The sequence below is a fragment of the Candoia aspera genome, chromosome 5 (genome assembly GCF_035149785.1).
Source record: "Candoia aspera isolate rCanAsp1 chromosome 5, rCanAsp1.hap2, whole genome shotgun sequence".
In the NCBI taxonomy this organism is placed as follows: Eukaryota; Metazoa; Chordata; class Lepidosauria; order Squamata; family Boidae; genus Candoia; species Candoia aspera.
The window spans coordinates 39,525,210-39,552,604 of record NC_086157.1 but is presented as its reverse complement, the minus strand read 5'-3'; the positions used below and the strand labels follow the sequence as shown (position 1 = coordinate 39,552,604).

Genomic DNA, 27,395 nt, shown 5'->3' with positions numbered 1-27,395 from the left:
TCCTTCTGATGTCCATCAGCTGCCCAGGACTGTGCAACAGTTGCAGAAGGGGGAAGTCAAGAAGTGACAGATACTAAAAATGAGTATGAGAAAATAGCATCTCAGTTAGCTGTTGATTGCTTATGCTATTTATTAAGTGTTATGCTCTTTGCTGACAAGGGGAAGGATGAGCAAAAGGCATTGGGCTAGCCCTGCTCACTGGTTCCGAGTTTCTGTCTCTAAATGCAGACTGCTTCACATAGTATTTAAAGAAACTTCTCTACCTACTTTTTCTAACAGGCAAAGGGAAAATAATGCTTATATCACAGATAGAACTGTATGTAGTTTTACCAAACTGTATGGTTTTACTTATTTAATTTGCACCATTCCTATAAAGACAAAATTGAGCAAGCCACTAAAAAGGAAGGGCAGTAAATGTTATAATTCTTAGTGTTATATGGGTCTTTTGAGGTCAGTTCTTCAGTCTGATGTTAAAGTTGATAGGAAGGAGATAGAGGCAGACGACTGTGGTGGTTACCCATTTGTGGAAGGAGGGGTGTTGTGTGTGCTGCTCATCCATGTCATTTATTTCTGGTTCTCCCTTTGGAATCTGATTCATATGGTAGTCAAAGCCACCAATGAAAATTAGGTATGTAGGAAAAGATAACTTTCCTACACACCTAATTTTCATTGATTGAACCTTGGGGTCAATTAAGAACGGATGGCCAACTGTCTTCTACTTGCCAGTTAGTTGATTTTAACCACAACCATATGGTTAAAGTATTCTGGAGAAATTCTGTTAACTGCTAAGTTTCAAAAAGGACTATCTTTTATGGAAATATTTTCATTCCCTGAGAAAATAATGGCAAACACCGAAAGCTAAAGAAGATCAAGTTTATAAAGTTAAACAGTGTATTTTGAATCAGATACTATTAGTCATAGGATATTAATATTTAATTTTATTCTGGTCTTATAGGGAGGATACAGATGAAGTGGTTCAATTGACATGGCTGGTTCTTGTTCATACAACATTTCAGTTTGATTGCTTGTAGAAAATGAAGTAGACCTATACTGGATAACGGAGAGCTTTGGCACTGATAAAATCTAGTCAGTGCAACATTCCATATTAAATGTAAGCTTTTCAGGGATATTTCCTTTTAATTTAAGCATGCAAGAAAAACAATAATTTATTAGGCTTCTGTTCGTAGTTACATTCTATAGGATTTGTGATAGGACAAGGAGGTAGACAAAGAAGTGAGTTTTTGCTTTTTCAAGGATAATAACGAAAAGTTGGTCAATATTACCTGTCCTTGAAAATGGATTTAGATTTTTTTTTGCTTTGTAACTGCAGCTTACTTTCATAAGAAAAATTATTATACATTGCTTTATAATTTCTCTTGCACTTGAGTTTTTTTAGGATATAAGAATATGTGAAAGGCCTTTGTAAATTCAACAGTGCCTCCAGACTTCAATACTAAATAGACTACTCTGAGACTGTTCCACCCTCATTGTTTTTACTAAACCAAACCAGATACTTATTTTATTGATGGTTTAAAGGGTCCCTTTTATAAGAGGCTCACATATATACCATACCATTAAGACATTGGAATGTACAAAGTAAGGGACAGGCTCCTACGTTACTTTGTGTTTGCAGTCCTGGCAAGTTCCCTTTTAATGTATGGAGCAGGCTACGTTGAACTGGCTCTCAGAATAACACAGAAGTAAAACGCAGCTGCTACTTTAAGTGGCACTGTGTGATAATAGGACTCTGCTGTTTACTGGGACTCAAGAGCCTGGACTGGTGCACACATAAGCATTATATGAAATCTGAAAGCATGAGGATCAAGGAGATTTCTTTACGACAAGACCCTGATCTACGAAAGGAATTGGCATTGCTAGCTCGAGGATGTGATTTTGTTCTGCCTTCCAGATTCAAGAAGAGACTCAAAGCTTTCCAACAAGTACAGGTTTGTTTTCTTTTATGCATTTGGCCGCAGTCTGTTTGGGAGTTTTGGAGGGGAGGAAAATTCCAGCTTTGAGTGGAAACGAGATGCATGTGCCCTACTGCTTCATGATTTGAACTCTGAAAAATTTGGAAAAATGTCCAGTTTGGTGTAAAAATAAATAAATATATGCCTAGATCAGAACCATTCTTCGAAAACTGCTTTAGTTTTGCCCTCATTTTTTTTTTAGCTTTCTGATGCTTAGTATATACAAGGAGGGTGAAAACAATATGACTTGATCTAAGCAGGGGGTTTCTTTTTTCATACCTTATTGAGTAACTACACATTTGAAAATAAATACTGTATTACATGATATTATTTGTACTGCAAAATGACATAAAGGACGTTTTAAAGGACTGTTATAAGCGAGTGAATATTATTTGTTATAGCAGAAATCATATGCCCCAGAAGTGTTTCTCTTTATGATCACTTTCTCCTGCATATTATACTTAAAATAAGATAATATAATTTATTGCCAAATAGAACATATTGATAACTATTAACTGGTTTCATTGTTTAATTCTTTCATTTCTTTCATCTTGCTTTTCTAATCTTTTGTCCATTTACCAATGAGGGCGCCTCCACAAGGGTAGTTAGACAGAAGATTAAATTTTCTTTCTTAAAGCTGGAAATAAAATCAAAGCATTGACCTCAGCTGAATGTTGTCAATAGCAAGATGCTAAATCTGCAAGATTTATACAGTTCATCATTCTCACTTCCCTTCAGGTGGATGGTAGTAAAAAGTTTGGTCTTGTGAATGATGTTTTTTGCAAGAGTTTTTCCTGATCCCCTGATGCTCAGGAGTTGGCTTTGAAATGTACGGGTGCGTGCATGCAGAGAACTTGTATAGGGTGGTAGATTCTGGAAGAGTCTCGCTTTCCCTCTATTTGCCTATGAATATATGGATTGTACAAGGTCTATCAGAAAGAAGGAATGATAGCAGTCTAGCTGGAATAAGTAATACATGATGGCTCTTCAAAATACAGTAATAGGCTTCCAAATTCTGCTTTCCTTCTGAGATTTGGATACTGGCAGAAGGCTGAACAAAGACTTGAATTTGTTAAAGGGTAGAATGTTCCCCCTCCCCAAGATAGGCAGGAGTGAAAAATTATAAGCAAACATGACTGAAGTGTTTTGGTTTGTGGGTTTTATCTGCTGCAATTCACGCCCTCCCCATTTTTTCTTCCAAAGGAAAAGGGACATTTAACCATTCCCTGGATCTTTTTTGTGTTGGTTTTGTTATTGCAAAATTGTCCAACTTTCTTTATATTTAAAATCTGCTGATTTAAATATATCCTACAAAAATGCTGTTTCTACAACATTTTAATAACATGTTCTGGCACACAATAGACCAGTTGGAAAAGGCTAGATTAGGTCAGGCATCCAGTAAATTCTTTCTGGGGGAAGGGTTCAAACTATGCTCTCTTTTGCAGTCAAACTCTCAGCTTCTCTCAGAGTGTGTACCATTCCTCTGGCTTCTGTTCCAGAGGTCATCTTATTTTCACACACGAGACTCAACTGTTGTAAGACTGTTCATTTGGCATAATGTAAATAACCTTTTAAAGAAGAAAGGTTGAAAGATTTGGAAATCCACATAGGAGAAGAACCTCAAGTTGAACTTGACTCTTGGTGATTCCATTCAGTACAGTGGCAATAATACAGCGGAGCATTGCTTCCTTCTGGAATTATTTTTTTACTTTCCTCTTTAGCAGAGCACACAGCCCTTTTCAGTACTAACTTTTCCCTCTAACCACTTGACCTTCTCTTGATGCCAGTACTCAGAAATGAATATTGTGTATCTTGTGTACGCAGGCGGTTCCCTAGATATATATAGCAAAATAGAGTAAGGAGGAACTCCTAAGGTTCTTGAAATGGTAATATGAAATAGGTGAAGAGGATCTGTCTTTGCAGCTGCCATTCCTTCTCATTTGTGGCTTGCTTCCTCTTTACTGGAATGCTGGCCTCTCATGAGGTAATCTTCATGTCCTAAGTGAATTCTGACCATGAAATCTAGAAGTATCCAATTTTCAAATTTTGCCAGTGGTGCTTGTAGCAACTCTTATAAGTAGAGATGCAGAAGCTTGTTACAGATTGGAGAACTCCCTGTTCTGTTGTAAGATCTCTCTCTTAAAGGAGCAAGTAAATGTTAGAAATGCACACGTTCTTACGTTTTATACTTTTATGGTTTTCCTTTTTAACGTTCTACTGTGCACTGAATGCATCTTACAGATTTGTAAGACATTGCGTATGAATAGCTTAAAATATATATTGATGCAATGTCAGCAATGTTGGCCATTCAATGAAGACTTTATAAAAATAGGCCATTCTTGGTCTCCAAATGCTTTGCTAAATAATTTTTATTTATGCATCTTTCTATGGAATATTTTAACCTGGCTATTTTAATTTGTCTGGTTTAAGGATGAGCATGGTAGTATTTCATTTGCTGTTGGCTTTTTCTTCAAAGCCCATTAATCAAATCAAACTATAAAAGAAGCAGTTCAGGAGAAGAGCATAACCATGTAAGACAGACTGCAGCCTAGGAATTTGTAGACTCATACTAAGTTTTTAATACTTTCATACACAAATCAACTCCCACTTTTCCCTAGAATTTGGAGACCCTTGCCAGTATCTGTCATCTGATCCATGTTTTGCTGCTCCCTGATATAGCCATTGACTTCAACAGTTGGATGGGATCATGGAAATCCTGCTGTTACATTTTATTCTTTTGTTGATTAGAACTGCCTTCCAAATAAGATACTTTGAACTTGATTGTGATTGATCCTGTATTGCAAGTTGGAATTAAATACATCATTGACCTCAAAAGTTGGAAGGCAACTTGTCTAGACTACAAAGTTAATGGGTTCATCTGTGTGTCTAATTATACAACATAAAGCACTCAGAACAAACACTCATAAACTCATAGACTAGTTATTGAGCCCAAATTGTTGCTTAGTGCGAGAATCCCAATTAAGGCATCCCTAACAGATGGCTATCCCCCCTCCGTTGAACACATCCAGTGAATGGAAGCCCATTTACTTGTCTGGGTATTTGCCTGCACTATCATACTCCTCTTATTGATAGGTGATTTTTCCTAACATTCAATCAGAATCCGCCTTCCTGCAGTTTAAACTGAGTATTTTGTGCTCTGCACTCTGGAATTACGCAAAACAGAATTTGATCTTCTGCATGACATGCTTTCAGATACTTCAAAGATACCACTGTATACCTTCTCAGTCTTCTCTTCTCACAGCCAAACATGCCCAGTGACTTCAAAGTCTTTTCATAGAATTTAAGTCTTCTTGTTATCCTTCTCTGAACCTGTTCAAGTTTCTGTGAATGCATCTTAAAGTATGGACATAATATTTGAGATGGGGCATGCCTGAAGAAGTGTAAATTGGAAACTATACTTCTGTTGCAACCTAAATTGATTTTGCCTTTCTTGTAGCTATATCACACTGCTGACTCATATTCAACTGCAATTTGAATATATTTTCTCTAAGTCCTGTAATCAAGCCAGGTATATCATATCCTATACATGTACTTTGGAATTTGCTTTTTAAGTGAAGAACTTTACATTTGTTTCTGTTAATTTTCATTCAACTGTTCTCAACTCGTTTCTTTAACCTACCAAGATAGTTTTGAGTTTTATTGCTGTCCTCTACAGTAGGGTATTAGCTGTTCTACCCAATTTTATGTCAACTGCAAATTTGATCAGGATTTCTTCCACCTCTTCAATTAATTAATAAAAACATTAAAAATATCAGACTCAGGACTGAATCTTGGGGCACCCCACTGTCATGAGTAAGGATGGCGAGCAGGGGGCTCCCATCCAGACTGTCAAGTGCATGCGTAGCACTGATGAATTGTTCAGCCATTCAAAGAGACACAGATCGGGACCGCCTTAACCCTTGGGGGTTATATGTCTGGGTTTTTCCCACGCTTCCTTAGTTTGTTAGGATTCCTGTTAAGTACTAGCAATAAATATTAGAGACCAGTTCATTGTCTCAGTGTGTTTCCTGGTTGTTAGGACACCCACTCAGTACTTCACTCCAGTTTAATAAGGAACTGTTGATGAGCACTCCTGGAGTAGACTCAAGCCAGCTATATAGCATCTACTTGTGATATCACCCTTGCTTAACTAACTTGCTCAGTGGAATGTTGTAGGATACTTTGCCAAACTCTTTACTGAAATCAATATATTACATCTGCAGCTCTCCCAACTACATTCTATCACTTGAGAATCTTCCCAAGTATCATCATCATACTAACTTAATTATAATTCCCAATTCATTCCCTTGTCCCTCTCTGAAGATAAGAACATTTGGCCTTCCTCCAGTTGTCTTAGCACTTTACCAGGATTCTCAAAGATAAGATATAAATTTTCAATCTGATTATCCACTAGTTCTTTCAGTTCTTTAGGACACAACTCATCTCAGCATGGAGGTTAAAACATATTTAAAATAATACATATTCCCTTATATGTTTCTCCCAATCTTAAGCTTGAACCCTTTCCCTCATTGTCCTTTTCACAATTTTCCTTGGATCACCTTCTTTCTTATTAGAGAAGATTGAACCAAAATAAGAGTTGAATAGGTCTGCATTTTCTTTGTTACTTTTTAGCATGTTGCCATCTTCACTGAATATCCAGTGTACTGATTGTTTTTCCTTTATTCTCAATATATCTAAAGAGGCTGTTTTTTGTAGTCCTTAATCTCCTTTGCCAATCATCTCTGGATGTTTTTCAAGAATTAAGACAAGAATACTAGCAGCTCTGCTCGGTACTACCACTTTTCATTGAAGCTCAGCGTTGTAGGTTTTTTTTAAAGCACTTTTAGTAGTTGACTATGTTATAAACAATGTACTCAGCTGTTTTACAATGAGACAAAATTAAATAGAAACCAGTTATGTGTACAAAGTCTGATGTACACAAAATCAACTCAATTTTCCAAACTTTAATATATACAGAACTTAGATTGACTGATAATGATTCTTTGATGCTGTAGCTCATATGAAATGGAAAGAAACATTGAGTTGACGTTGTTAGTCAGTTTGTTGGCTTTTAAATTTTGGACTGGATTCACAGAGTTGTACACAATGTTCTGTGCCCACCTCAAGCCTCTTTTGAGCTTCCTCTTTCTGAATAAGGCTTTCATGCATCCTATTCTACCCTTCAGTAAAAATTGTCACTGAAGGGCTTTTTTAATGCAGTACAAAAACTTCCAACATCAGTAGATTGTATTGACATACAAACATAACTTTGAATCTGTTTTGTATACAGCATTATATGTCAAGAACAATTGGCAACCCAGATAAGTCCCCCGATACTTTGGATTTCCATTACTGTATTCCTAAACATTGACCATGCTAACTCCAGCTGCTGGAAATTGTTCAAAACATCTGGAGGGCCAGGTTAGATTTCTCTTACTCATAATGGATCATAACAATAATAATACACAAACACATACTAGCCATTCTTTAGCCATGGCTTCTTTGCATTATAGAAATTGTAAACTGGTACTTCTCTTCCAATAAACACCAAAGCAAACATACCATTTTTGATACCAAAAAGTATAGAAATGTATTCCTTTTAAAGTCAAAATGCTCTACACTATAATTGCATACACACAGTTAATAAGCACTAATTTATTTATCTGAGTGCCTGAGAAAGTGGAAACTCAGTGTATAATTGCTACAAAATTATTGAGTGTTAATATTCAGTTCTATTCACTGAATAATAATGTAATTCAGTATAATATGTAATTCTATTAATGAATTATTGGAATGTTTCTTCCTATTTTCTTTCTGTAATTCTGTTTTAAAACAAAACTAATAGTTACACTTCCTTTCAGGCACAAAGTTCAAGATAAAGTGACATAATGATGCATTTGGGCATTCTGTTTGTGTTTTAATGCTTTAAAGCATTACATTCAAATTTGATAAATAACTATTAAATATTAAAAGTTTGTTTCACTTTGCTCATAATTTCAGTGAACCTTGAGTAAAGAATTGTTAGCAATGCCATTTATTCTGAAATTTAAAGAAATGTTTACTGAAAATGCAGCATATCCATCGATAGCAGGGTCAGCCAAACAGCTGTTGGTGTGTTTTAGCTATCAGAAGTCTAATGTGAAAGGAAAAAGTACTGTTGTGGATATGTATGTTAATATAATTAACATTTCTTTTAATTCCAAGACTTAATATGTTCTCAGTTGTCTTTAAATTGGTTTCTAGAGAAAATAATTAAGGCCTGTAGGCTTAAATTGTATGTTGTGTTGTTGACATTTTAATTTCACTTTAAGTTGTCACGAAGTGTTTGTAATAGAGCTGTTTACAGAAAGTTTACAGAAAGTAAACTTTACTTTTCATTTCTTTGCGGAAGGCACTGAGGCAAGATAATTGAAACCCTTCTATAACTTTCGTAAAATATGCTTTTCTTAGCCCCAGTGTAGGGCAATGAGCTATGAAGAGCTTTGATATTTGATTAGTAGGTATACTAGTAATGCACGCTCCACCAGGCTGGCTTCAGAATATTGTCCATATTCCCTACAGCTTCTAGCTGACATATCAGTTAGAAATTTTTTTAAAAAAATAAAAGTTATGATTAGATCAATAATGAATTATTGGGCTCTTATGTCCCACACCACTGTGCCTATGTATGACTATAGCCATTATTAGAATACTACTGAGTATGGAGCAAAAAATAAAACACAGGGATGGTTACATGAAAATGCCCTTTTAATTCCACCAAACAAAAAGTTGACTGACTATTGTTTTGAAGAATGCTAAAGCTATCCATGAAAAGAAAGCTGAATGCTATAGTATGAGCATTTTATCACTGAAAATAGAATTTGGCTTTTCTGTGTCATACATGCCCTCCATGTACAATGCCATACCACATAGGAGTAACATTTTCAACATTATCATCAATCTATCGTGTAAAATCTTTACCCTGAGCTCTCAAAAATTCTATGTGTTCTCCTTAGTGCTGAAGACAGATTCAAATTATGACTAAATTATATATTAGAGCTTTGCCCCAAGAGTAAAAAAAATGGATCAGTTTTGCATATAGCTGGGTATGATGCAGTCAAGTTTCCCTGGTATCTTCTAGCATATCATCATGGGTCTATGTTACACTGCAGACTTTGTGGCTTCAACGTTCTTTCCCCATGTTGCTTAGTATCTCAGAAGTTTGGAGAAATAATGAAAGTCAGACCTGCGCTTTCTTCATTAGTGGTGAAAGCATTAAAGCAACCACTAATACTTGAGAGCAATCTAAGAATTTTTATTTGGTAGTTTGGGCTGGCTTTAATTTTAGTGAAGATCATGATTGTCTAGTCCTGTTTTGTAAAACCTAATGGTGCATTTGGAAGAAAAAGTGTTTTATTAGCAGATAGGCTTATTAATATCAAATAAGCTCCATTATGTTTAGTGCTTTCTGCCAAAATACAAACAAGTCACTTGTTCATGATGAGACCAGTATTGTATGCCATAAACAGTTCATAAGCTAGCCCTGAACACATGTTAATTATGCAGCTTCTCTCACTGTTTATCAGCCCATGATTTGCATAGAGGACAAGGGATCAGAAGTTGCATCAAGCAGCAGGTGGCATAAAACAAAAACATGAATTACACGTTAAAAGGAATGTTGAATTTTTCATCATGTGATCCTTCTCACATCAAGGCCGTACCTCCTGTATGTGTGTGTTCCATTTTTGTTTCTATTTATGTTGTATCCATACTGAAAATAACTGGAGTACAGGAAAATAATACCCAGACATATAGCAGATAGAACATTCCAAAAAAATGTATTCATGTGTGCTCATGGCATACCACCATGATACTAATAGTTTCCGAAGATGATAGTGCTCAATAGTTTGGCAGTCTACCAACAAAAAGTTAGTTATATTCATTTGTTTAAAATCATATTACTGTGTGTAACACTGTCATAAATCAGTTTGTTGAACTCAGCAATATTTTAACCAGTAAACTTGCAATCAGTGATCCTCAGCATTTTTTTACAAGTAATCATTTCCATAGCAAGAAAAAATAATTAACTATACAAATGTATCCCAAATCTTTTATGCTGCTACTGCAAAAAGTGATATGGTTATAAAATACATTGCAGGACAAATATGTAAAATTATGTATGTTTTAGAAGTATCTTTTTTCCATAGAGTCGCCGAGAATCAGACACGATTGGATAGCATCATCATCATTTCCATGGAAATATTTATAGAATTGTAACTTAGTGTCAAAATAAGTAATAAGTGTATCAAAGTCATGGATGCACATGAATATAGAACCTTTCTAATAATTTTATACAATTGACAATGCAAAACCTGCATCTGAAACCCATGATAAATTAAAATCTGAAAATCTTGTCTTGAAACACTTAGGGTTTTGCTCGGTTTCTTGAAGGATAAATTGTTAAACTAAAAATGGGATTGCTGAATATAATAACTATTCTGAAAGTCTCAGAAATCTTATCTACTGAGTAAATTCCATATCAAATAGTACATTGTTTTTAATCCTTTCTCTAATCTCCTTTTAGTTACTGTGGCAATTACTCTGTGTGTTTGTGTGCGTGTCCGTGTGCATGTGTGTATTTTACAATACTCAAATACTGTTCTAGTCCACAGGCTCTGGGCAGTGAATGAAATGAGATTAGCCCTAACTAAACCACCAAACCACATTAAACAACAAAGCCATCGGACTAGACAGTCACCCACAATTCCTCATTTTGGGCCCAAAACCTACTGAAATAGAAAGGTTTTAAATGCATTCCAAAAAGTAAGATGGGTAGAAGCCAGACAAGTACATCGCCCCTGCGATGGCTTCTACAAAAAAGGCCTGACTTCTGGCCATACCCCTTTGGCTTTTCATGGGGATGGGGCCTGTAGCCAAGCTTGCCTAGGCTTCCAGACCAAATGGGCAAAACCCATCCTTTAACTCATCACAGACAAGTTTCCTCCTGTAGGAGCATTAAGTCAGTTTTTCTTTTTTACATTTTTTCATGTCCTCATCTAAAATTCTCATTGTAGCAGTTGATGGATAATACTGGTGAGTTTTCAACCCCTGGAAATTATGCATACTGCCTTTTGATTTGCTTCCTGGTAATCCTTTCATTTTAGCTGTATGAAGGAACTGGCCAGCGATTACAGTTTTGAAATATTGCATCTTTTGTCATTAGCTATGTGCGGTAATATTTCCAGAAGATAGCATGATTGTAGGACAGTCTCCCTTCACAACTTTAATTTATTATCCAGTAATGTGACTGCTGTTTTTAAATTCTGAGTAGTGGAATGTCACAGCTATTGTGAGAAGGGTTTTTTTTTCTCTTTAAACTGAGTCTAATTTTAAAGCAGCCACCCTCATCTCCAAGGATGTGATGTCTTTCCCCACCCCCTGTTCTCCCTATCAGACTTTGCAGGGAAAAACGTGCACTCTTCATGAAGGTAGGGATAGACCAAACTAGAAATTAGAGTGTAGTCACTTCTAGCTAAGCTGTTTATTATTTGCTTGTGACTTGGTGGGTAATGCTGTTTCCAGTAATAGATAACCTTTTTAAAAAGTGCAGATGTTTGTTAGAAATGTGTTTCTAAAAATAGGTGAAGCGGCTGCAGGGCAAAATAAAGCTTTTGGATCAGGGGGAAAAAAGCACCCTCATTTTCCATTTTTTCTCAGATTTGAGCTTTATTAAAATCTTACTGTAAGAATATAATCATGTTTGGAGATTACAGTCCAATCCAATCCATCTCTACTCAGAAGTCCCATTGAGTGCAAGCAAATTTAGTCTCAGACTGTGTTCACCTTTTGTATATTTGGGGGAATAATAATAATAATAATAATGTGCAATTGCCAAAAATCCTATCTTTAAACTGTCACTTTCCTTTTACTTCAGGTTCAGTCAAAGAAAGAGGAATCTTTAACACCATCCCTGAGCCAAACCATTCCAACATTTTATTTTCCTCAAGGATGTCCAAAAGAAAAAGTCAACATTGATGCTATTATTGCAAAGATAGACAGAACTTTCTCCCAGTTTCCAAATGAGCGAGCTACATTAGAAGATATGGGCAAAGTTGCGAAGGTGAGTGGTGAGAGGTAGTTGGGGGGTTTTCTGGCCCGGAAAATGCAAAGGGACAATTAAGAACCTGAATTGCATTAAAATGTTGTCCAATTCAGTCCTATTTGGGTTTACTTAATAGACTTAAAATGTTTAGTGCATTACTGCCAAATGACTGAATATAGAATTGCAGCTTTAATGTTTTTGGAAAAATAAATGCTTACTAGAGAGAAATGCTCACTAGCAGTCTGCGTAGATATGGTTCATGCAGCAAGATTCCAAAACTTTCTGCTAAACTTGGATTCATTTTAACCAGACAAAAATGTCATAATTGTACCTTAAATAGCCAATTCAAGTTTATTTCCCTCTGCTTTTTCTGCCAGGAAGAAATGAACAAGGCACCAATAAGACTAAGACAGAGTCTTGAACTCAGCCATAACAAATCAAAATGAAAATCATCTAAGATAATAAACCATGGCTTGATATTGATATTACTCCAAAAAATGGGCCATTTCTCTTTTCTTGGGATGGGTTCACACATCACACTCTACTAACAAATCACATCATCAAACAAATACATTCTGGTAGGGAGCAGTTCCCTTTGCATACAGTGGGCAATGCTGTTAATTCTGTTAATTTTGTTCAGTGCTTTGGGCACCAAAAACCAATTCTGAAATCTTTTTGATTAATTTTCTTAAGTCTGGAACCATGCAAAAATAAAGTTTTTGACACTTGTCTTTACCTTTCCTTTTTTAATTGTAGGGATCTGAAATTTAGAAATACACAAGAAACAAGTCTGAATTATTGAGCAGTTTATAAATACTGTAAAGTAAATAAGAACCCAAACAATTAGGCTTTATAAAGTATCATCTGCAGTGCTTTGGGAAAGGAAAGAGCATGGCATTCGTACTGTGCATGGTATATGCCTGTTTATGCCCTTTTGTTCAGTGCACTTTTCATTAGGCTTCTGCAGGAGACAGGGTTTTTTTTATCATTCAACACTTTCTGAGCGTGCTGGTTTGCATAGAAAAACATGATATAAAAAATAAAGTAAACAGATATTAGAATCATTCCATTTTCTTGTGCTCAGTAAATATAGTAAAGATTTATTTACTTTATTTAAAGAACTGATTTAAATAATGATTGGAGTATATTCTAGCATCATGAATAGTGCATCTCTTCATGTTACAATAATGCAATTTATGGCTTATAATGAAGATATAAATTGTATTATCATTATGATTGTTGTTGTCATTGCCATTATCTTTCTTTTACCAAAATCTTGTCATACAGTACTTGTAGGCCCTGAAGTTCTGCCGAAATAACTTCCAGTTGTTTCTTTTTAATCATATATCTTAATTCTAGGCCTGTGATTGTCCCCTTTACTGGAAAGGTCCATTATTTTATTGTGCTGGAGGAGAGCGCACAGGATTTATATCAGTTCATAAGTTTATTGCTATGTGGCGAAAGTAAGTATGTTTTTCCAGTAAGGTCATTTAACTTGTTTTAAAATATTACTTGAAGAATCTTTTAAGGAAAATCCAGCTATTACCTGAATGAAAAAAACAGTTGAGGGATACTTTTTACCATTTTCATTCTCCCCCATCCCAAGAAAATACATTTTGGATCTGATATGAAATACTGTTCACATTTATTATTTAGGTCATTTTGAATGAAAGATTTCTTTAAAAAAGAAGGCAGAATGAGAGATGAATGATAGAAGTTGGGGGAGGAGAGACACTGTTGAATTTAAATCATTGCATATTTAAGTGTGCTATGTTCCTAAACTTTATTATGATAGGTAGAGGGTAGTTGAAAGAATCAGGGAAAGGATCAGGGTCCACTGGACCCTAGGCTGCACATTTGTTATCCTTTGAATTTGCTTAATTTTGAAGGGGGAAAGGGCAACTTTGAGAGGGAATGAATAGAAACAAGAAGTGAAATTAAAAGCCTTTGAAATTAAGAGAATTTTGCTTACCCTTGTAGGGTTTTTTTTTTCCTCTCTTTAATGGACTTTTAATTTCAAAGAACGCATGCATGTGATCCTAGTGATACAGGATCAATATCTTCCTTTTTTATATACAGCGATCACTGACAATGTAACATTGTATGGTCAGATAATTGTGTATAAATTCAGATGGTGAACAAGGCAGTATCTTCTGCCATAGTGGGAATACACACAAGATTTTTTTTCATCTGAGTGCAGAATGGTGGCTGAACCCTACATTGTTCATGGTTGATCACTATATGTGAAGACAGAGGCTGGAAAAGGCAAGCCATTACTCCACAATGACTATGCATTGAAAATAGACATCCATCCAGTAACCTTTCCTCTTCTAAAATTTTCATAGCATTCATTCAAAAGGGGCACACACCTTCAAAGGGAATAACACCTGGGGATTGGCCCAACACAAATACTATTCATGCTTGTGAATACATTTTAAGTTTGGAAATAAGATACGTAAACTTTCTGTACCTGCATAAATTAGACAAATTATGCTTTGCAGAATATTACAGACCTGTCATGATGCTGCTGCCAAGTTTGTTCACCTTCTAAAGAGTCCTGGATGTAACTATCTGGTACAAGAAGACTTCATTCCATTTCTACAAGTAAATTACCTTTTTTTACATTATTTTTTATCCATTTATCCAATGTCCATTTTTTTCATTATTACTATTATCCCACAGAAATATGCACCCAACAAAGTACTTCGTTGACCCAGTTAATGTTTCATTATTATGCGAGAAATCAGAAATAGCTAAGTTCAATCTACCAAGCCATTGACATGCTAGCTGGTGGATAGAAACTCATCAGATTACTAGAACAATGTGAAAACAAGAGAATGCTGTTCTCTATACTGCCTTACAACTCTTCTCAGTGCCTTTCAATTAAATGTACACACTAAGCCAGGTTCTAGGTTTGCCTTCCCCTTCCCTTTCCATTAGCTCTTTCAGTCCTAAAATGTTCCTGGTTCATTTCTTTTCTCTTAATATTGAAGTCTTTTTTTAAAGGAACTGAGTTTTGCATGTATTCTAATTTTCTATCTAAAAATGAAACTTAATGGTTATATTGTCTTGAAACAATTAGGATATTTTGCTTATGATATTATAAATGCACCCCATATATGGTGTTATGATTTGGTAGAGTTAAATGGTTTTATTGAATAGTTGTACATAAAAATTCTGAACTGACTGTGCTGGTTAACTTCATGTCTCTTTCATCCTTCATACTTAGGATGTGGTCAATAGTCATCCTAGTCTAGTCTTCTTAAAAGAAGCATCAGAATTTCATTCTCGGTACATTACAACAGTAAGTGCCTTCTATATAGAAAGTGTTCTTCATGTGGACCAGCTACTGTAGATGTGATAGCTATTGCTGTATGTTTATGTACACAACGCACATCTATTTATATGTAAGTGAGGCAACAAATATGTCTCATTTAAATTAAAGATTTATGCTTTAAATTAAAGATGAATGCTACCATCCACATTGAGTTATATTAGTTTAGTGGATTAAGTTCACAAGTGGTGATGTTTATAGACCATCTGTCCATTTCCTTAGGATCCACAGCCTCAAAAAACAATTAACAATTTTAACCACTTGGAAAATACAAAAATTCTGCCATAAATACAATAAATCCTCATACCTCAGCCCCCATAAATCATCTGAGGGTGACAGTAATTTCTGCTCCATAGTGTGCAAAGACTCAACAGAACAATCAAGTGTTTATAAGTTTCTAAAATATCAGGAGGGAGGGAGCTGCTTTCCTCTTAACGGGCTAGTTATGCCATAATAAGAGGAACCCCAACACAAAATGCTCTACAAGACAAAGAAGCTGTCCTTGCTTATTTTTGCACTTAGTTGATGACAGCCATTTAAGGTTTCCCCTCCACTGCTAGAAATCACCTAAAAGAATGACTTCATAATCTCCATGCTGCTCTCTCATGCTGGAGCTCTGCATCACCTCCAAATTCATTCCTTCTTCTGGCTGTTCATTCCTGCTGAATGTGGATAGCAGAGCTTTCAGCAGCATGCACACTGATCAACATACTCAAAAAGCAGGAGCAGGAAGTAGGAGGCAGCAAAAAAAGAAACTCAAACTTATAAAAACTTGATTGTTCTGTTGGAGCAGAAACGCAGCTTGATAAAACCACTTTTTCCCCTTTCGGCTGCATAGAATCAGATTAGTCAGGTAGTGCATCCTCAAACCAAGTAGCTAGATAGAAGAAAGCAGGGGGGGATGGTTTTCCTACTGGAATTTTAATTTACCTTATAGATAAAGTAGATGGAAAGTCAATTAATTTTACAGAAGTGGGATCAGCCTTCCACAGGTTGAGTTCTTTACTCCTTGTGACCAAAGGCTTTATGACTTTACTGTTTTCTTGCACAGTGCAAAAGTGGTTTGACATTCCCTTCTTGCAGGTTGTTTGTTGACTTCAAAGTCTAGTTGCTAGCCCTAAGATTTCCTATGATCTATCCAAATACGTACCAGATCCAACCCAGGTCCTCCATTTTCAAGTACAGCCAAGGTTGAATAGATGTCGCCACTTTCTGTAAACAGTTTGAAGGAATATATGAAGGACTGAGTCATTTTGTTTTATTTGATTGGGGGGGGGAGGATATAATCTGGAAAAAGATACAAATATTAATTCTCTGAATTGATTTAGTCCTTCTGATTGGTAAATTCTAAGTATAAGTACACAAAAGAAATGTACACACAAGCTGGCAAATGTTACTGTAATATTTAAGTACTTGGGTAACAATTTATAACAGTTGCACTTTATATTTTCTTGCTGTAGGTAATACAGAGGATATTTTATACAGTAAACAGGTCATGGTCAGGAAGGATCACTTGTAATGAACTCAGAAAAAGCAGCTTTTTACAGGTACAGCATGCAGTTTTGTAATAAAATTAATTTTACTGATTAACTGTTCAAATGGGTCATGAATAACTAATTTTTTTTTTCTTCATAGTTTACTTCTGTTTACAAATGAACTTAGGAAATTTACATTTCTGACTTGATGGCTTTAATTAGCTCTTAACTTGGCTTAATGGAAGCCACCATTAGCTTCTATCATATATTTGTAAATTCAGTAACAGTAACTTAAAAGTTGTCCCACAGATTTTGGTCAGTATGATGATTATCTCAGGTTTAGATGATGGTTGGTTAAGGCCTCTTACGAAGTGATGTGTGGCTGGGTCCAAGCAGAGATCAATTCATCCTTTAATGAAGGAGTGATTCTGCCTGCATTTAAGGAGGGGGGATCTGTATTCTCCTCAAGAAACCATTGCTGATCCCAACAGTGACGTACAATTTCTGACCATGTCCAGTATTTCCTTTCTAGGGAATGTTGTTTAGAAGGTGATCATACTGCAGCTTCACATGATTTTGGAGGTAATAGATTATCTGGATCTTTTCCAATCAGAGTTATCTGGATCCTTTCCAATCAGATTTCATGCCTGGGCACAGTCCCAAGATGGCATTGATTGCACTTGTGGATGACCTATGGCAGGACAGGAATGGTGGTGATGCATCCATCCTGGTCTTCCTTGATTGATCCGTGTGGCCTTTAATACCATTGATCATGATATCTTTCTGGACTGGCTCAGGGGGTTGGGAGTAGGCGTCTCACTGTTGCAGTGATTCTCTTCCTTCCTCCAGGGCTGGTTGATGGAGGAAGAGGTAGCCCTTGGACTTTGCTTTGTGGAGTGCCTTAGGGCTTGACTTCTCCCTACTTCTGTTTAACATCTATATGAGGATATTGGGTTAGGTCATCTATCAGTATATATCTCAACTCTTGGACAGCCAAATGATGCCACTGAGTGTCTGGACACTGTGGGATCTGCACAGGGAAGAACAGGCTCAGACGCAATTCTAGCAAGGTTTAATGGCTGTGGGTTTGGGGCTGCCTGGATAGGGAGATGCATTTATTCATTCATTTCATTGATTTATATAGCCACCCATCTCACAATTGCAGCTCTGGGTGGCAAACATAGGATTAAAACCAATAAAACCAAAATAATAAATAACAATAATTGTCCATCCTTAGTTCTGGATGGTGTCACACTGCCCACACAAACCCAGTACACAATATAGGGGACCTCCTAGACTCACGGCTCCTGTTTAAAGAGCAGGAACAGTTGTGGTTCAGAGAGCCTTTGCACAAATCCATCTTGTCTGGCGCTGTCTCATTCCTGGATCAAAAGGCCTCACTCATGGTCACTCATGTCTTGGTCTGAAGTACTGCAGTGTGCTCTACATGAAGCTGTCCTCGAAGACCACTCTGAAGCTATAGCTGGTGAGAATGCATCACTGGTAGTTATGAGCAAGCTCAGTATGCCCATGCAACACTGCACAGGTTGCCAGTAAGCTCCTGAGTGCAATTCAGATTGCTGGTCATCAGTCATAAAACCCTTCATAGGACAGGACCTGGTTATTTGCTGGACTGCCTGTCTCCAGTTTCCTCTGTTTGTCCATAAGATCTGACAGGTTTTGCATGCTCTGGGTCCTGTCACTTAAGCAATGTCATCTGGTGGAACCTATCTGTCACCATGCCTGCTCCATGGAACAGTGTTCCCCATGAGATCCGGATGGTTCTGACTATGCCTACCTCCTGAAAGACTTTGAAGACCTGTCGGGAGGTTTTATGAACCCAGCTTGATTTATAGTTTCTGCTTGTTTGAGCTGCCTCTGATGCGATATGAATTATTATATTTTATTGTTTTGCTAGTTGCTATTAGTCATTTTTACACTGTCCTGAGTCACATGTTGAGTGACTATATAAATTGATAGACTATAAACTGTCTGGTATTAAATCATTGGGACCTGGAGTAAATTCACAAGAGGTTAAGATATTAGAGACTTCAACCTGTTATAACCTATCCTAACCAATGAGATTAGTGCCTTAATTTTTTTAATGTTTCTCTCTCTCAATAGAATGTGGCATTGTTAGAAGAGGAAGTAGATATTAACCAGCTGACAGAATACTTCTCTTACGAGCATTTTTATGTGATTTATTGCAAATTTTGGGAGCTAGATACAGACCACGATCTTTACATTGACCCAAAGGATTTAGCTCGACATAACGATCATGGTATGGTATGATACTACCAAAGGAACAATTTAGTTAAAAATAAAACTATACGAATGTTCAATGAAATCTTGGAAAACATGTAATTCCCACCATAATCTTACTGTGTGATAGTTATTAATTGTTCTCATACATATGGATAATCAACCTATAAATGTGTGTAAGTTGCATATATAGGATGATGTATGTATGTCAGAATACATTTACATTTCTGGTGTATAGTGTTGAGAATTACTCTGAACTTTCATAGTTTTCCACTTTTCTGTGGACCTGTAGTAGGGAGATGGCAGTGATTTAAAAAGTAGAAATTTAAGCCTGAAAGTTATTCAATACAGATGCACGTCATTTCCTAAGAGATCTAAGACCAGTTTATTATGTCACTTTAAGAGCAACGATGCTCTAAAAATGAATTAAAATGAGTGCTGTATCTTTCTTCTGTATTAAGCTTTGTCTTCTGAAGTGCTGCTTATCAAAAGGTTGCCTGTGGTATAGTAGCCATTTGGCTAGTACCAGTGCTGAATTCTTTGTTAAACACTTGCACCAGTGTAATCATGGGGCATCCTGAAAACCATTGAGAAGCTATAAACAAAGAAGCTTTTTCTAACTGGGTGGTGGTGATGGTGATGATTATGTCCGTACTGTTAAACCTCCAGACTAGCCAACACTGGGATGTTGAAACGCTCTCTTTGGCAAGAATGGGCAGTGTATCAGCGATTGTGGAAAGGGGCAGTTTCTTCCACAGAGTTGGGTTTTCATTCTTCTTTTTTTAAAGCTCTGCTAAGCCTATTTTAGAGTTCAAATCAGGTACAAATAAACAGAGCAGAGATGAATTTGCAATTCGGAATGTGCCCGGAGAATTCACGGGGTCTTGCTTAAACAAGAATCCTTAGATGGGGAAGAACCAGCTGAGCCAACATGCTATATATATGCATGTGACATATACATGTTGTATGTATATATGCAGCAGCTGTCCTTGTTCCCTCAATGGGAAAAGTGGCGTCACATCACTGATACCTAAGGAGGGGGATATTGAAAAAGGGTCCATCTTTCAATAAGCTTTGTCTCGATTTTTGTTAAGGGTGATGTTTTCTGTGTTTAACACCAAGGATAAGTCAATGTAGCTTCCTGCTCACAAATTCAGTAGAGGCAGGAAGGAAGTGCATGGAACTAGTTTCACGATTCTTGCAGAAAAGCAAGATATATTTTTAAATTCAGATTTGCTAATGATCAGGGAAAAGTAAATCTTTATAGCTATCCATATTGAATAGAATATAATAAAAGTTTTCTAAGTAACTTCTGATGCTCAGTTTAAAAATGAGTGAATTAGCACAATTTTTAAAAGTATAAATGAGTATGTTTATTCATAACCAAATTAAATGTTTCTATTTTACTTTTTTCACAGCTATATCTAACCGGATGATAGAGAGGATTTTCTCGGGAGCTGTAACAAGGTGTCTTCTTTTTTTAAATACACATTTCCCAATCATGTAAATTATACGGCAAAGTATATAGTACTACTGAATTCCAATAAAAAGTCCTTTTAGTATAAACAGTATAAATAAAATAAAAATAAATCTGGCCTCTCAAGTTAGCTGACCCTTTTTATACAAAGTCCACTATACAAACCACCTGTTATATTAGTGTACAATGAATACTTTTAAGTCAGTGTTTTAACATTGCTTATGTGTAAAAGATATGCAGTGAAATATTGTTTACTATGTACCGTGTCTTAAATTACCACCCACCAATATTGCACAGTTGTGTGTATGCTGTAATTGAGCAATGCAGGCTCCTGCTTGCAATCTGAGCTGTCAGTTGATGTCATCAGCAAAGGAACCTCAGTCCAAGCTTTGGATTTTCAGCTCTGTAATATAGTGGCATTCTTGACCGAAGGAGACAACCCTTCCTGTAATTTTCTCCATAGGATACTTTGCAGTGAGAAGCAGCATTAAAACATTTTTAATAAAATATTTTCCTAGTAGAAAATCAGAGGAACATGACTAACTGAATACAGTCGTGTTTTATAAAAGCCTTACTTCACACAGTATTATATATTTATGCCCAATTGTATGCTGTCTTTCTGTCCACAGGACAGTCACGGTAGCTTGTAATCAAATATAAAACTAGCAAAATTAATGTCAGTGTTATCAATCCATCTCAAAAAGTCTTGACCTCTTTCTGAATTTGGAAATTGAGGCCTAAGAGTAGGACCATTTAATTGTAAAGGTTAGTGGCCGAAAATTACTCATCATGATAACAGAAAGGATAGATATAGAGATAAAATGAGGAAACCTCCTATATACTGTTCAGTACTTGGAAGAAATGCAGGATACAAATGATTTTTAAAAAACCCTCTATATTCTAGTATGTTTGGAAAGCACAGAGGCTATTTGAAACCTTAAAGCTAAGGTGGTGCATAGAACCATACATGTTTTCTCATCCCCTTTTTAAATCTTAATTTCAAAGGGGCAAGAAAGCACAGAGAGAAGGAAAAATCAGCTATGCAGATTTTGTGTGGTTTTTGATATCAGAGGAGGACAAAAAGACTGCCACTAGGTAAGAAAAAACCTGGTATTTCAGGCTTGCTTTTCAAAAGATTATGACGTTATGCTGCTGTCAAAGTTAAATCATCAAGATACTGTTTGACACTACATTCATTATAACTAACTTAGTTTACGGAGAGCCAGTTTGGTACAGGTATCCTTGCTTACCAACCACATTCAGCAGCCATTCAAAGTTGCAGTGGCCCTGAACGAGTGGTACTTAAAACCAGTCCTCGAACTTCCAGCCATCACACCACCCCAACGGTCACGATTGTGATCCATGCACTTAGCAATGGGCTTGCACTTAATGATATGATCACCATTTGTGACCTTCCCTGCCAGCTTCCCACAAGCAAAGTCAATGGGGAAGCTGGCAGGGAAGGTTGCAAGTCGCTCACTAAGTCCCCCGTGGCCTCCCTGCGCTCACACGGCACTGCACTGCACTGTGCTTCCCAGCCTCCCTGCACTCACAGTGGCCTGCGTCAGGCCTCCAGGGCCTCCCCCACCCCCGCACAGCACCCCCGCACTCCTTACCTGGGACTCCCGCTGCTTCCCACTTAACAACACATACCTCTTGGGGTTATGACAGCAACCAGGACTGCCAGGATTGTCGTTACTAAGTGATGCAGTCATGTGACATCCCACTTTATGACTGCATTATTTAGTGATGGCAATCCTGGTCCCAATTGCCATTGTAACCAGAGGACTACCTGTATAGGGGGTTAAGGCATCAGGCTAGAAACCAGGAGACTGTGGGTTTTAGTCCTGCCTTAGGCACAAAGTCAGCTGGGTGATCTTGGGCCAGTCACCCTCTCAGCCTTAGGAAGGAGGCAGTGGCAAACCACTTCTGAAAAACCTTGCCAAGACAACTGCAGGAACTTGTCCAGGCAGTCTTTAGGAGTCAAAACTGACTTGAAGGCACAAAAAAATATGTATTAATTACCCAGCCATTAAGAAAAACAACAAGACAGAGGATGTAAGATCTGTGGAATCAAGCACTCCTTGGAGCTGTACTTCTTATTGTCTGCAAGTAAGTGTGGGAGGCAGGGGAAATGCATCTTGCATATTCTGAGAAAGTGTTCATATATAAGCACAGGGTGAAGCATAATGTCCTAAGTAACCAAATCATATGGAATGTAAGAGGGTCCAGGCAAAATGAACACACATAAGAAGTTTCTATAGATTATATTTTGGTGTTGCCAGACTAAAAGCCTTGAGACATAGATGTCTTGAATTCTTAGTCATTCACAAGTGGACTTTTGTATTGCTTCACAGTAGACAAAAGACATAGAAATGAACATAGAATAGGTTACCAAATTGTTTAATGATTCATTTCAGCATTGAATATTGGTTTCGGTGTATGGATCTTGATGGTGATGGTGTGCTGTCCATGTATGAACTACAATACTTTTACGAAGAACAGTGTCAAAAACTGGATAATATGGCCATTGAACCCCTGCCATTTGAAGACTGCCTTTGCCAGATGCTTGATCTTGTGAAGCCAGAGAATGAAGGTGATGGATCCTTTTCCATCTCTATCTGTGGTGTCTTTGTTAACCAGGTTAATACAGCCATTCAGTATTTGGCATTTAAATGTTCTGTAAAGCCAACTTGGCTAAAAAAAAATTATCACATTTGGCAGGTAAAAAAGCCATCTGTTCCTCTTTCTTTTAATTTTCATCCATTCTGAAAATTGACTTAGGGGGGAATCAAGGTTACTCCAAAACTTGCTAATGTTAGAATTTTCACTTTTATCTTGAGAATGAATATGGCTGCTTTTGGTAAGATGTAGTAAAATTATTGTTTTGATTAATAACTGATGTAGATCAATCTTGAGCCAAATCCATTAAGCATTCTAATTGAGGGACTCACAATTTTAGGCAATCCTCATCTGTCACTAATTGTACCTGTTCAAGTATTAATAAAAACAATACATTTAAATCTTAAATTTTACAAGGGAATTGTATCACAATCTGAAACTCTTCAAACATTTCAGACTTTTTTTTTCCTGTTTCCAGGAAAAATAACTCTTCATGACTTAAAGAGATGTAAAATGGCAAACGTTTTCTTTGACACTTTCTTCAATATTGAGAAATACTTAGACCATGAACAGAAGGATCAGTTTTCTGTGCTGAGGGTAAGGACAACTGGTACTTAAAAGGATTTTGTCTATAAATTTAATAGGATTCATGAAGTCCATCTCAGTGTTGTGATCTTTATCAACTTAGTATTGAGAGACTTATGATAATATTTTAGGGCACTGAAAATGAAAATCAAGACATGTCTGATTGGGAAAAATATGCTGCTGAAGAGTACGATATCCTAGTTGCTGAAGAAGCAGCCAGTGACCAATGGAATGATTGGTAAGTAGAGTTTACACCATTATTGCTCTCTGCAGAATATGGCTCCACTTGGTAAGATGTAGTAAAATTATTGTTTTGATTAATAACTGATGAAAATCAATCTTGAGCCAAATCCATTAAGCATTCTAATTGAGGGACTCACAATTTTAGGCAATCCTCATCTGTCACTAATTGTACCTGTTCAAGTATTAATAAAAACAATACATTTAAATCTTAAATTTTACAAGGGAATTGTATCACAATCTAAAATAAAATAAAAGAAAGTTGACTATTTGATACCTTTGCATAAAGGAAGTGGTGTCTTGAGTATAGTCACACAATATTCTTCTGAGTTGTTGTTCATCATCTATTCCGATTTACTGTTTCTAGTATTTTCTGCTAAAATGCCTTGCCGCCAAACAAAACGTTAATTATACTTTTATATAATAGTATCAATTATTTCTATTACGGTCTAGAGTTAATTAAAGGTAGAAGTGAATGGAAATGAATTGTGCTGGAGCTGGCTTGTATGTCTTAGGGAAGTTTTAACTCAGCTTGTGCCCTCACTTAAATAGCTGGTATTCACTTACCTCTTCTTAACAGAAGTGCCCCTTTGAGCCATGCCTCATGGGGATTAATCTATCTGGGGAGAATCGCGTCAGGCCCAGCTGTCCTCCTTTTTGGATTCTGATAGCACAAGCAATTAGCTAATTTTGCTAAGGCTGAGAGCAAAGGACATAAGTAGCAGCATTTGTTCTATAAAGGAATGCCAAATTGGTCTTTTTATTTAAAGCATCGTTGATATCCTAAGCTAGGCTTACGTAATGTTAGTGTTGTATGTTAGAAAAAGAGACTGGTTTTATTATGATAGAAAATATTTAAATACATGTTTAAGGGCACTGTGTTCTTTTTCTTGAACAAAAAACTCACTGAAAATGCCATCAACTGTTCTAGGATATATTCTAGGAAGCAGGATGGTACAAATATACTCTGATATCACTGTGTTTTTCTGATGATCTTAACCTAGTTGGGCATCAAGTTGAATGTCAGTACATGCAGATAGATTGCTTAGTAGCTAACCCATCACTATGACATTCTTTCCTCGGGAAGGACAACTGTAGCCTTAATTTCTGAGAAAACTGTGTGTGTGAACTGCCTTTAAAAGCCATGCCTAAATATTTTGGCAGGTCATATATTTTAAGTTGATTTCTTTTAGTAATGCAGAGTTATTAACTTTGAACCTTCTAAGTTAAAAGTCTGTGTAACTGGAGAGTCTAGTGATTTGTTGATTAATTCATTAAAATCATTATTATTAAATAATTTGTATAACCATCCTGAATTAAAGAGTGGGAACTGCCTCCAGCAAAGCCTCTCATCCCACTGCCTTTTCCATGTCACCAGCTCCACCAACAATTCTCGGGATGCACGGAGAGGGGAGATGCTTCATCTCCTTTTCCTCTTTCACTGACAGAAGCAATTCTGTCAGCAGAAAGACTTAATTTATTACTTTTAGTCCAACAGATGGTAACCAGTTGCCTCCAAAAAGTGCACAAAGTAGACAATTTTTAAAACCTATACAATAAGGAAAGGTTTTCTAATACGTTACCTGATGTCACACACTCACTTTCATCTATGATTAATTCTACAAATACTAAGTGCTTCTCGTATTGGATTTAACTGAGAGAGGCTGGAAACCCATTGAATAGTGTGGCTTACTTCTGAATAAGTGAATATACAATCCCAAAGTAAATCTGCATTCCTATCTATATTTACTTGCCCCTGTGAACAAGTGGTACCACTGTAGCATAAACATGCATATTAGGGCTGTGCAATGCTTGCTATTTAAAGGGGGAAAAGTGCTTCAAAGCATGGAAGGGCACTGATGCAGCACCTGTTGGCAACCCCTTAAAGCAGCTATGTCTTTTCATGGGATCACACAGCTGCCCTCCACAGCTGCAGTGCAATCCTGGGGAGAGTCATTTGGTTTAAGGAGCTGTCAAAAGGTATTTTTTGCATACACTGCACCCTCCAACGTGTGCTTTTCCATTTGAATCCAAAGTACTATACAGCCCTAAAGCATATTATCTTTAAAATCCCTCTAATTAAGTAATAGTACACAGTGGGATTTGCCTGTTTCCTCCTCATGTTATTCAGATGCTAGAATATAATGTAATAAACACTCAAGTTACTTTAGCGAATATGTATAATCTGAATCTGTTCCCATTTCTTTCTTTTTTTTAGTTATGAAGCTGAACTAATTCCTGGTGATCATCAAAAGACCAACATACTAAAATATCAAATGGAGAAAAGACCTTTCTTTGATATGCCTTCCCACTTGGCAGATGTTGACTTGGATGATTATGACTATGAAGATGATTTTGAATAACTGTATTTGTAGAAATATAAGGACTGGGTCTGCAGCAGGTCTGCTAAACCTGTGTAGAATTCTGTCTCCAGAAAAGAGTAAAATTGAGTTCTTGTGCTGCAAAATTAATACCTTCAAAATATCTAAATGGTTACATTTGTATGGAATGACACTTTTTATGTATTTATTCAGCAGATCGTTGCCTATGAAATATACTTAAATTATTTATAGATACTCTTCCTTTAAGGAATTACAGTGTATCTTGTATAAAGGAAATTTACTGGCTTGTTTTTTACAAGATACTAGACTTTTTCTTGATCACTATAATAATGAAGTCCTTGCTCTTGTAGTCTCCAAGCTAAAATCTTGTAACTTTGTCAGGATTCAGAGAGAAAAGTGTCATGATTGTGAATGGCGATCGCAGTTCAAAACTCAAGTAAAGCATCACTGGATAAGCTAGATACACTGGTACATGTAGCAAATTATATCCTGCCTGAAAGCAGGCTGTAATTTTCTACTTCTTAGCATTCATTTTGTTCTACTGACTCCAATTTAAAAACTGGCTTTTATTGCTCACTTAACAGTTGTGGATATTATATTCCATGTCAAGGGAATCAATTGTAAGTTTTACTTGATCTGTGATGTGCACTAACCTTGTATGGGCATTTAGTGTATTTCTTCAATGGTTGGCTAATGGCACATTCCATGAATATTGTTACCAACAGTGTCAAAGTAGCTGAACAGTCTGATGCTTTATTTGCCTATATGAGGTGAGAGACTGCTTATAGGGCAAGATAGATGTTGCTATTCTGGTTTTTAAAAAAGCATAACGTTTGTAGTGCCTTAATTATCCTTATGTTCAGACAAGAAACGAAATATTGTAAAGTACAATTCTTGCTGTTAGGTTTTCCCAATAAACAAAAAGCTATTTCGTTTGCTGTGCAGAACTGTTAAACATTTAAAATATCATGTTCGTATTTTCAAATAAAGTTTTTTCATACGTGTAA

General features: G+C 36.5%; 1 protein-coding gene across 1 annotated transcript; it reads left to right on the top strand.

Moving 5' to 3' along the window:
- The first annotated feature begins 1,786 nt into the window (after positions 1-1,786).
- Positions 1,787-27,395, top strand: PPP2R3B (protein phosphatase 2 regulatory subunit B''beta). The gene is made up of 13 exons (XM_063305037.1): positions 1,787-1,946; positions 11,884-12,069; positions 13,411-13,514; positions 14,553-14,655; positions 15,281-15,355; positions 16,846-16,932; positions 18,985-19,141; positions 20,541-20,589; positions 21,605-21,694; positions 23,020-23,195; positions 23,700-23,818; positions 23,938-24,044; positions 26,265-27,395. The coding sequence occupies exons 1-13, from the start codon at positions 1,800-1,802 to the stop codon at positions 26,407-26,409; spliced, it is 1,545 nt and encodes a 514-aa protein (XP_063161107.1). The 5' UTR covers positions 1,787-1,799; the 3' UTR covers positions 26,410-27,395.